This window comes from Diuraphis noxia, unplaced genomic scaffold (genome assembly GCF_037042655.1).
Source record: "Diuraphis noxia isolate RWA-SAM2 unplaced genomic scaffold, SU_Dnox_SAM2 contig0004, whole genome shotgun sequence".
In the NCBI taxonomy this organism is placed as follows: domain Eukaryota; kingdom Metazoa; phylum Arthropoda; class Insecta; order Hemiptera; family Aphididae; genus Diuraphis; species Diuraphis noxia.
Genome location: NW_028301714.1, coordinates 4,548,241 through 4,560,797, shown reverse-complemented (window position 1 = coordinate 4,560,797; position 12,557 = coordinate 4,548,241). Strand labels below are relative to the sequence as shown.

The window sequence follows — 12,557 nt, the reverse complement described above, 5'->3', positions numbered from 1 at the left end:
TAATAATTTATATTGAATCAAAAACAGCAACGATGGTTAAACAATATTTTATATAGATCATCTGGTATAAGTAATAACACAATATTAAAATAGTAGCACAATGTAAAGATAATATGTATTTTATATGAACAATATAAATTGACATTTAGACATTATACTGTATTTAATTTACACATGTTTAAAATAACAACCAATTGGCCACAACATGTAATGGTATAAAAATACAATGGTCAAATTACAATTATGTACATGATATTTTTTACATACAAACAATTGAATAGTTTAATTACAATAAATATAATACACATTATATATTTATATATGTATTTTATACAAAAACATTAAGTTGCTTATAAATTTATCATGCATTTAATTTTTATTTAACAAACAAATCAATAGGCAGTAACAATTACAGAGATAAGATGGAACAAAAATGTAGTAGTAAAAATATGCACAATTTTTAATGAGTATATTCAAATTTTAAAAGACATGTTCGACATTAGTTACGAATCCGCTTTGTTGCGGATTCGCATCCAGAGAGAACCACGTGGAGGTTATTGAACTTTCTCTCCGCAGTGGACAGTCGATTACTCAACAGTCCATGAAGTTCCCAAATATACGGATCCCTAAGGACTAGGGAACTTCAATTGCAAATAACGCCCGGTGGATCAAATGGATCCATGACGGTACAACATAAAAATGTTGTAAATATTTCTGTAGTCTCGGGTTAGTAAGTCTCAAAGAAAATATATCATTCAATTGAAAAAAGCTACTGTGAATATAATATATAAAAAAAAAATTATTGGAAGGTCGACATATTTACTTTGTTGACAATTCACCAAGACTACTACCTGTTGAGTAATACCTCTCTATACACAACATTCTTTGTGACATAACGACCGTTGCCGTCAGCATACATGCCGACTCTGACAGATTGAGCATTACTTGCTCTCGAAAACGCAACATACAACTGCCCGTGAGTGAACACGGGAGATGGCAGATATAAACCAACCCTGTCAAACGTCTGACCCTGAGATTGGTTGATGGTCATTGCAAATGACAACCGTACTGGAAATTGGAGCCACTTCATTTCAAAAGGCAGATCAATCAGTCACTATAATGTCAATACATAAATAATACTTATATAGTCATAATTATATTAAATAATACAATAAGTCAATTGGTACACATTATAAATTTATAAGTTTATAACAAAAACTAATACAGTACCTGATACATCAGTATATAATATGAATACACCAAAATTAATAAATTGCATAAAAATTACATCTTTATTATAACTGGTTATGGACTTCTGGTCAAAAATGAATATAAAAATTGAGGTTAGTTTTCAAATTAAATGTTGTTTTTATGAATAAAATATTGATTACCTTTAAGAAAAACTAATTTTTCAAACGTTTTGTCTGATACATTAGATCTACTGGGTGAGTGCACAAAACTAGCGAATGAAAATAAACGCTCAACGGGAGCAGATGAACATAGACTTGTATTATATTTTATAAATAGTTTTTTTATGGATTGATAATTCTTTAAACAATTTATTGATTTCTTATTGTCGTTAAAATAAGTAATTCATTCTAGTTCATTCTTTGATTGCTGTTTATTTTCAACCCAAAAAGAAAATATAAAAAAAATCATAACTTATGGAAAACTTAATGTCGTATTTTTAATCCTTAGTTATGAACACAAAAAATTTTATGATTTTTCAACTTCAAAATTACTTGCAAATTTTCGCGTTTTCGACAGATATCGTAAAAATTTGAACTATAAACGCTTATAAAAAATAATTGTGACCAAAGATTTTTAATTTTTTTTAGCTACAATAAGAACAACTCATTAGGAACCTTGTATTAAAATTTTCAAGTTTTTTGGTCATCCAAAATTTTTTTTACCGACACGTCAAAAAAAATTCTCATAAAAATCGAAAATTTCAGTGGTCTATAAATAACTCAAAAAAGTCAACATTTTTTTGAAAATTAAACTGTATATATATAACAGTAACATACACATTTGGTGAACATTTCAAGTATTTACAGTGATTAGTTTTTGAATTACAACCATATAAAAAAATCGATTTGGTCGAAAACTGGTTTTGTGTAAAAATTCCCGTTTTTCTGTCACTTTTTTTTTTTTTTTTCTCAATTTTTTTGAAAACTGTTGGAAAATGTTTACTTTTGAACCCTATAATGCACCAAGGTTATTCACTTTTACATCAGAAACCACCCCCAAAGTTTGAAATTGAAGCATTATTTCGACTATTTATACTGCATACAGACACACACACACACAAAAAAAAAAACACACATCATTGTAAAATCAATACATTCATCACTCCGTCCATAATCTAAAAATGAAAGAAGTTCATCATAATATTACAAAACACTATTAAACGTTTAATATTGTAGGCATTAAATTAAATATAATCGTATTATTAATAACTGTCGTATATTATATATAGGTATTTTTGCAGATGATCTTAGTGAGTATATAGAATATTATATGTTTATTGTCCAGTTTTTACATCTCTCCTGCAATGAACCGATGAAAAATCAAAAATTAAATAGAATACACTGCTAGTGATTGTAATTGTTTCTTGGTTCTTATAAAAAAAAACTGTGACTAACGATTTTTAAAAACAAGTATAATAATGTAATATATGTAGGACACATTGCTGACTCATCTTTTTTTAACACCTTTTTTACTAGGCTAAACGCATCTGGTGTTCACTACGTTCTTGGCGCCGACTTCACCAAACCATTAGAAATGTGTGCTATATTATTTACATAATTTTAATGTTACATACAAAGCTTTAAGCTATACATCGAGAATTATTCCGTCAAACGATTTTAATAAAAAAAAAAAATAAGAACAAAAATGCAAAGAATTGAAAATTTGAATCGAGGTAATCATAATAGTAGTTCATACTGTAACCAAAAAAGTAAAAAATAAATAAACCCAGTGTTTTTTGTTTTGTTTTTATAGATATTTCGAATTCAAATTATAAAAAATATCGATTTTAATTCATTCATTATTGTAGGGATATTCGTCCCTCGGGAAATTCAAAGGTGCAGGGCAAGTTATGAAAATAATTAAATTGAGTTAACAGGGCACGTGATTGATAAGTTAATAGTTAACAATTAGAAAATTATAAATTTAACTCAACAAGTTAGACGTTAAAATGGAAAAAATATTAACTTCGGTCAGTTTAAAAAAAAAAAATGAATCTATTTATTTTTAATTAGTACGTAAATCCCACAAAGAGAGACTGTGTCTATCTATTATAATAAAATATTATATCAATACACAAAATTGTTTTGTATAAATATTCATTAAATTGTGATTAACTTTCATTGTATGTACTGCTATGTACTGACGTCCCGCTGAGACATCTAAACACGCATATACACGTAGATATATATAAGTGACCCTGGGGCGTATGAGTTCGCCAACCAATTCTATTGTGTAGGACCTCAATAGCTATATCGAAGGCCAAACTCCTAGCCTTTCCAAAATATTACCATAGTTGGAATTATATATATACGAAATATTAAATATGAAATCGTAGTCTTGACAGGCGTTTCTAGAGATATATGATTAATGTCGTCGGGTTATGGAGATTACGTATCGCGAATAACCAGGATGTGGCCGACCGGTCGCATGGGCGTGGGAAGCTGCGATATTAGAATAATACACGCGTACGCTTTTGCACGACTCGGCCATGGACACATACGTATCTTATCGATAGGAGAGGAAACGCAGGGAGTAGGACTATCTGGACTATATAGGAGAGCCCCGATTAGACCCAATTCAGACGTGAGCCACCAGAGTCAGAGCAAGCACCTTCACGCCAGACACCAGTCCAATTTAATTATTCGGACTTAGAATATTTTGCAACCAAATCAATTTGTGCAGTAAAAAGTGTTTTATTTACATAGTAATCAAATAAATATCTAATAATTCATCACAAATTAAGTTGTTATACTTATTACACTCAATCCATCTACCTCAACACCAGTCGTTTGTCCTCCTGTATGCTGGGACGCTACAGTACCTACGCTGTTATTAAGACGGTCACGATCAGTTTGTTCTTTTGTCCCGTGTGTGTGTTTTGCAAATGATGGCAAATCATAAAATAAAAATTATTTTATCCGAAAAATCGATCGCGATACGGTAATTATAATGGTGGACTTTGTGCTTAGATAAAATTGGTACTTTACCGTATGGTGAATTCCACGTCGTAATTGCTTATTTACTCACTGCTATCGAGAGCTATTAAAACGTATCGCGAAATATGCGTGTGACCACTACGGTGTCTGGACACGAACTGACCGACACTTCAAACAAAAATTTTCAGAAAAATTGAAAATTTCAGTTGTCTATAAATAACTATAAAAAAGTCAAAATTTTTTTGAAAATTAAACTGTATATATATAACAGTAACATATACATTTGGTGAAAATTTCAAGTATTTACAGTGATTAGTTTTTGAATTACAACCATATAAAAAAATCGATTTGGTCGAAAACTGGTTTTGTGTAAAAATTCCCGTTTTTCTGTCACTTTTTTTTTTCTCAATTTTTTTGAAAACTGTTGGAAAATGTTTAAATAATCGAGGTTGGGCAAGACACTCAAAAAAAAGTATCATGATACGTGCAATTAGTGTATCAAGATACAATAGATACATGATACTTTTATTTTTCTAATCGAATTTTATTTACTATTAAACTTAAAACGTCTATGAATAATTCACTATAATGTCAATACGTAAATAATACTTATATAGTCATAATTATATTAAATAATACAATAAGTCAATTGGTACACATTATAAATTTATAAGTTTATAACAAAAACTAATACAGTACCTGATACATCAGTATATAATATGAATACACCAAAATTAATAAATTGCATAAAAATTACATCTTTATTATAACTGGTTATGGACTTCTGGTCAAAAATGAATATAAAAATTGAGGTTAGTTTTCAAATTAAATGTTGTTTTTATGAATAAAATATTGATTACCTTTAAGAAAAACTAATTTTTCAAACGTTTTGTCTGATACATTAGACCTACTGGGTGAGTGCACAAAACTAGCGAATGAAAATAAACGCTCAACGGGAGCAGATGAACATAGACTTGTATTATATTTTATAAATAGTTTTTTTATGGATTGATAATTCTTTAAACAATTTATTGATTTCTTATTGTCGTTAAAATAAGTAATTCATTCTAGTTCATTCTTTGATTGCTGTTTATTTTCAACCCAAAAAGAAAATATAAAAAAAATCATAACTTATGGAAAACTTAATGTCGTATTTTTAATCCTTAGTTATGAACACAAAAAATTTTATGATTTTTCAACTTCAAAATTACTTGCAAATTTTCGCGTTTTCGACAGATATCGTAAAAATTTGAACTATAAATGCTTATAAAAAATAATTGTGACCAAAGATTTTTAATTTTTTTTAGCTACTATAAGAACAACTCATTAGGAACCTTGTATTAAAATTTTCAAGTTTTTTGGTCATCCAAAATTTTTTTTACCGACACGTCAAAAAAAATTCTCATAAAAATCGAAAATTTCAGTGGTCTATAAATAACTCAAAAAAGTCAACATTTTTTTGAAAATTAAACTGTATATATATAACAGTAACATATACATTTGGTGAACATTTCAAGTATTTACAGTGATTAGTTTTTGAATTACAACCATATAAAAAAATCGATTTGGTCGAAAACTGGTTTTGTGTAAAAATTCCCGTTTTTCTGTCACTTTTTTTTTTTTTTCTCAATTTTTTTGAAAACTGTTGGAAAATGTTTACTTTTGAACCCTATAATGCACCAAGGTTATTCACTTTTACATCAGAAACCACCCCCAAAGTTTGAAATTGAAGCATTATTTCGACTATTTATACTGCATACAGACACACACACACACAAAAAAAAAACACACATCATTGTAAAATCAATACATTCATCACTCCGTCCATAATCTAAAAATGAAAGAAGTTCATCATAATATTACAAAACACTATTAAGCGTTTAATATTGTAGGCATTAAATTAAATATAATCGTATTATTAATAACTGTCGTATATTATATATAGGTATTTTTGCAGATGATCTTAGTGAGTATATAGAATATTATATGTTTATTGTCCAGTTTTTACATCTCTCCTGCAATGAACCGATGAAAAATCAAAAATTAAATAGAATACACTGCTAGTGATTGTAATTGTTTCTTGGTTCTTATAAAAAAAACTGTGACTAACGATTTTTAAAAACAAGTATAATAATGTAATATATGTAGGACACATTGCTGACTCATCTTTTTTTAACATCTTTTTTACTAGGCTAAACGCATCTGGTGTTCACTACGTTCTTGGCGCCGACTTCACCAAACCATTAGAAATGTGTGCTATATTATTTACATAATTTTAATGTTACATACAAAGCTTTAAGCTATACATCGAGAATTATTCCGTCAAACGATTTTAATAAAAAAAAAAAATAAGAACAAAAATGCAAAGAATTGAAAATTTGAATCGAGGTAATCATAATAGTAGTTCATACTGTAACCAAAAAAGTAAAAAATAAATAAACCCAGTGTTTTTTGTTTTGTTTTTATAGATATTTCGAATTCAAATTTTGAGAAAATTAAGTATTTGAATAAAAAATATCGATTTTAATTCATTCATTATTGTAGGGATATTCGTCCCTCGGGAAATTCAAAGGTGCAGGGCAAGTTATGAAAATAATTAAATTGAGTTAACAGGGCACGTGATTGATAAGTTAATAGTTAACAATTAGAAAATTATAAATTTAACTCAACAAGTTAGACGTTAAAATGGAAAAAATATTAACTTCGGTCAGTTTAAAAAAAAAAAAATGAATCTATTTATTTTTAATTAGTACGTAAATCCCACAAAGAGAGACTGTGTCTATCTATTATAATAAAATATTATATCAATACACAAAATTGTTTTGTATAAATATTCATTAAATTGTGATTAACTTTCATTGTATGTACTGCTATGTACTGACGTCCCGCTGAGACATCTAAACACGCATATACACGTAGATATATATAAGTGACCCTGGGGCGTATGAGTTCGCCAACCAATTCTATTGTGTAGGACCTCAATAGCTATATCGAAGGCCAAACTCCTAGCCTTTCCAAAATATTACCATAGTTGGAATTATATATATACGAAATATTAAATATGAAATCGTAGTCTTGACAGGCGTTTCTAGAGATATATGATTAATGTCGTCGGGTTATGGAGATTACGTATCGCGAATAACCAGGATGTGGCCGACCGGTCGCATGGGCGTGGGAAGCTGCGATATTAGAATAATACACGCGTACGCTTTTGCACGACTCGGCCATGGACACATACGTATCTTATCGATAGGAGAGGAAACGCAGGGAGTAGGACTATCTGGACTATATAGGAGAGCCCCGATTAGACCCAATTCAGACGTGAGCCACCAGAGTCAGAGCAAGCACCTTCACGCCAGACACCAGTCCAATTTAATTATTCGGACTTAGAATATTTTGCAACCAAATCAATTTGTGCAGTAAAAAGTGTTTTATTTACATAGTAATCAAATAAATATCTAATAATTCATCACAAATTAAGTTGTTATACTTATTACACTCAATCCATCTACCTCAACACCAGTCGTTTGTCCTCCTGTATGCTGGGACGCTACAGTACCTACGCTGTTATTAAGACGGTCACGATCAGTTTGTTCTTTTGTCCCGTGTGTGTGTTTTGCAAATGATGGCAAATCATAAAATAAAAATTATTTTATCCGAAAAATCGATCGCGATACGGTAATTATAATGGTGGACTTTGTGCTTAGATAAAATTGGTACTTTACCGTATGGTGAATTCCACGTCGTAATTGCTTATTTACTCACTGCTATCGAGAGCTATTAAAACGTATCGCGAAATATGCGTGTGACCACTACGGTGTCTGGACACGAACTGACCGACACTTCAAACAAAAATTTTCAGAAAAATTGAAAATTTCAGTTGTCTATAAATAACTATAAAAAAGTCAAAATTTTTTTGAAAATTAAACTGTATATATATAACAGTAACATATACATTTGGTGAAAATTTCAAGTATTTACAGTGATTAGTTTTTGAATTACAACCATATAAAAAAATCGATTTGGTCGAAAACTGTTTTTGTGTAAAAATTCCCGTTTTTCTGTCACTTTTTTTTTTTCTCAATTTTTTTGAAAACTGTTGGAAAATGTTTAAATAATCGAGGTTGGGCAAGACACTCAAAAAAAAGTATCATGATACGTGCAATTAGTGTATCAAGATACAATAGATACATGATACTTTTATTTTTCTAATCGAATTTTATTTACTATTAAACTTAAAACGTCTATGAATAATTCACTATAATGTCAATACGTAAATAATACTTATATAGTCATAATTATATTAAATAATACAATAAGTCAATTGGTACACATTATAAATTTATAAGTTTATAACAAAAACTAATACAGTACCTGATACATCAGTATATAATATGAATACACCAAAATTAATAAATTGCATAAAAATTACATCTTTATTATAACTGGTTATGGACTTCTGGTCAAAAATGAATATAAAAATTGAGGTTAGTTTTCAAATTAAATGTTGTTTTTATGAATAAAATATTGATTACCTTTAAGAAAAACTAATTTTTCAAACGTTTTGTCTGATACATTAGACCTACTGGGTGAGTGCACAAAACTAGCGAATGAAAATAAACGCTCAACGGGAGCAGATGAACATAGACTTGTATTATATTTTATAAATAGTTTTTTTATGGATTGATAATTCTTTAAACAATTTATTGATTTCTTATTGTCGTTAAAATAAGTAATTCATTCTAGTTCATTCTTTGATTGCTGTTTATTTTCAACCCAAAAAGAAAATATAAAAAAAATCATAACTTATGGAAAACTTAATGTCGTATTTTTAATCCTTAGTTATGAACACAAAAAATTTTATGATTTTTCAACTTCAAAATTACTTGCAAATTTTCGCGTTTTCGACAGATATCGTAAAAATTTGAACTATAAATGCTTATAAAAAATAATTGTGACCAAAGATTTTTAATTTTTTTTAGCTACTATAAGAACAACTCATTAGGAACCTTGTATTAAAATTTTCAAGTTTTTTGGTCATCCAAAATTTTTTTTACCGACACGTCAAAAAAAATTCTCATAAAAATCGAAAATTTCAGTGGTCTATAAATAACTCAAAAAAGTCAACATTTTTTTGAAAATTAAACTGTATATATATAACAGTAACATATACATTTGGTGAACATTTCAAGTATTTACAGTGATTAGTTTTTGAATTACAACCATATAAAAAAATCGATTTGGTCGAAAACTGGTTTTGTGTAAAAATTCCCGTTTTTCTGTCACTTTTTTTTTTTTTTCTCAATTTTTTTGAAAACTGTTGGAAAATGTTTACTTTTGAACCCTATAATGCACCAAGGTTATTCACTTTTACATCAGAAACCACCCCCAAAGTTTGAAATTGAAGCATTATTTCGACTATTTATACTGCATACAGACACACACACACACAAAAAAAAAACACACATCATTGTAAAATCAATACATTCATCACTCCGTCCATAATCTAAAAATGAAAGAAGTTCATCATAATATTACAAAACACTATTAAACGTTTAATATTGTAGGCATTAAATTAAATATAATCGTATTATTAATAACTGTCGTATATTATATATAGGTATTTTTGCAGATGATCTTAGTGAGTATATAGAATATTATATGTTTATTGTCCAGTTTTTACATCTCTCCTGCAATGAACCGATGAAAAATCAAAAATTAAATAGTATACACTGCTAGTGATTGTAATTGTTTCTTGGTTCTTATAAAAAAAAACTGTGACTAACGATTTTTAAAAACAAGTATAATAATGTAATATATGTAGGACACATTGCTGACTCATCTTTTTTTAACACCTTTTTTACTAGGCTAAACGCATCTGGTGTTCACTACGTTCTTGGCGCCGACTTCACCAAACCATTAGAAATGTGTGCTATATTATTTACATAATTTTAATGTTACATACAAAGCTTTAAGCTATACATCGAGAATTATTCCGTCAAACGATTTTAATAAAAAAAAAAAATAAGAACAAAAATGCAAAGAATTGAAAATTTGAATCGAGGTAATCATAATAGTAGTTCATACTGTAACCAAAAAAGTAAAAAATAAATAAACCCAGTGTTTTTTGTTTTGTTTTTATAGATATTTCGAATTCAAATTTTGAGAAAATTAAGTATTTGAATAAAAAATATCGATTTTAATTCATTCATTATTGTAGGGATATTCGTCCCTCGGGAAATTCAAAGGTGCAGGGCAAGTTATGAAAATAATTAAATTGAGTTAACAGGGCACGTGATTGATAAGTTAATAGTTAACAATTAGAAAATTATAAATTTAACTCAACAAGTTAGACGTTAAAATGGAAAAAATATTAACTTCGGTCAGTTTAAAAAAAAAAAATGAATCTATTTATTTTTAATTAGTACGTAAATCCCACAAAGAGAGACTGTGTCTATCTATTATAATAAAATATTATATCAATACACAAAATTGTTTTGTATAAATATTCATTAAATTGTGATTAACTTTCATTGTATGTACTGCTATGTACTGACGTCCCGCTGAGACATCTAAACACGCATATACACGTAGATATATATAAGTGACCCTGGGGCGTATGAGTTCGCCAACCAATTCTATTGTGTAGGACCTCAATAGCTATATCGAAGGCCAAACTCCTAGCCTTTCCAAAATATTACCATAGTTGGAATTATATATATACGAAATATTAAATATGAAATCGTAGTCTTGACAGGCGTTTCTAGAGATATATGATTAATGTCTTCGGGTTATGGAGATTACGTATCGCGAATAACCAGGATGTGGCCGACCGGTAGCATGGGCGTGGGAAGCTGCGATATTAGAATAATACACGCGTACGCTTTTGCACGACTCGGCCATGGACACATACGTATCTTATCGATAGGAGAGGAAACGCAGGGAGTAGGACTATCTGGACTATATAGGAGAGCCCCGATTAGACCCAATTCAGACGTGAGCCACCAGAGTCAGAGCAAGCACCTTCACGCCAGACACCCGTCCAATTTAATTATTCGGACTTAGAATATTTTGCAACCAAATCAATTTGTGCAGTAAAAAGTGTTTTATTTACATAGTAATCAAATAAATATCTAATAATTCATCACAAATTAAGTTGTTATACTTATTACACTCAATCCATCTACCTCAACACCAGTCGTTTGTCCTCCTGTATGCTGGGACGCTACAGTACCTACGCTGTTATTAAGACGGTCACGATCAGTTTGTTCTTTTGTCTCGTGTGTGTGTTTTGCAAATGATGGCAAATCATAAAATAAAAATTATTTTATCCGAAAAATCGATCGCAATACCGTAATTATAATGGTGGACTTTGTGCTTAGATAAAATAGGTACTTTACCGTATGGTGAATTCCACGTCGTATTTGCTTATTTACTCACTGCTATCGAGAGCTATTAAAACGTATCGCGAAATATGCGTGTGACCACTACGGTGTCTGGACACGAACTGACCGACACTTCAAACAAAAATTTTCAGAAAAATTGAAAATTTCAGTTGTCTATAAATAACTAAAAAAAAGTCAAAATTTTTTTGAAAATTAAACTGTATATATATATAACAGTAACATATACATTTGGTGAAAATTTCAAGTATTTACAGTGATTAGTTTTTGAATTACAACCATATAAAAAAATCGATTTGGTCGAAAACTGGTTTTGTGTAAAAATTCCCGTTTTTCTGTCACTTTTTTTTTTTCTCAATTTTTTTGAAAACTGTTGGAAAATGTTTAAATAATCGAGGTTGGGCAAGACACTCAAAAAAAAGTATCATGATACGTGCAATTAGTGTATCAAGATACAATAGATACATGATACTTTTATTTTTCTAATCGAATTTTATTTACTATTAAACTTAAAACGTCTATGCATAATTCACTATAATGTCAATACGTAAATAATACTTATATAGTCATAATTATATTAAATAATACAATAAGTCAATTGGTTCACATTATAAATTTATAAGTTTATAACAAAAACTAATACAGTACCTGATACATCAGTATATAATATGAATACACCAAAATTAATAAATTGCATAAAAATTACATCTTTATTATAACTGGTTATGGACTTCTGGTCAAAAATGAATATAAAAATTGAGGTTAGTTTTCAAATTAAATGTTGTTTTTATGAATAAAATATTGATTACCTTTAAGAAAAACTAATTTTTCAAACGTTTTGTCTGATACATTAGATCTACTGGGTGAGTGCACAAAACTAGCGAATGAAAATAAACGCTCAACGGGAGCAGATGAACATAGACTTGTATTATATTTTATAAATAGTTTTTTTATGGATTGATAATTC

At 29.0% G+C, this 12,557-nt stretch overlaps 1 protein-coding gene across 1 annotated transcript; it reads right to left on the bottom strand.

Moving 5' to 3' along the window:
* Nucleotides 1-326: 326 nt before the first annotated feature.
* On the bottom strand, nucleotides 327-1,607 carry LOC149055533 (uncharacterized). The gene is made up of 4 exons (XM_089226872.1): nucleotides 1,392-1,607; nucleotides 1,231-1,315; nucleotides 852-1,114; nucleotides 327-772 (listed from the first exon to the last, which is right to left on the bottom strand). Exons 3-4 carry the CDS (start codon nucleotides 1,088-1,090, stop codon nucleotides 634-636), a joined length of 378 nt encoding a protein of 125 aa, XP_089082998.1. The 5' UTR covers nucleotides 1,091-1,114; nucleotides 1,231-1,315; nucleotides 1,392-1,607; the 3' UTR covers nucleotides 327-633.
* Between the last annotated feature and the right edge of the window lie 10,950 nt (nucleotides 1,608-12,557).

Bases quoted from the DNA above. Each gene is read 5' to 3' on its own strand.
- LOC149055533 (XM_089226872.1), bottom strand. From the start codon at position 1,090: ATGAAGTGGCTCCAATTTCCAGTACGGTTGTCATTTGCAATGACCATC. The intron at 773-851 runs GTAGTAGTCTTG...TTATATTCACAG, and splicing joins AGAGAGGTATTACTCAACAG to TAGCTTTTTTCAATTGAATG.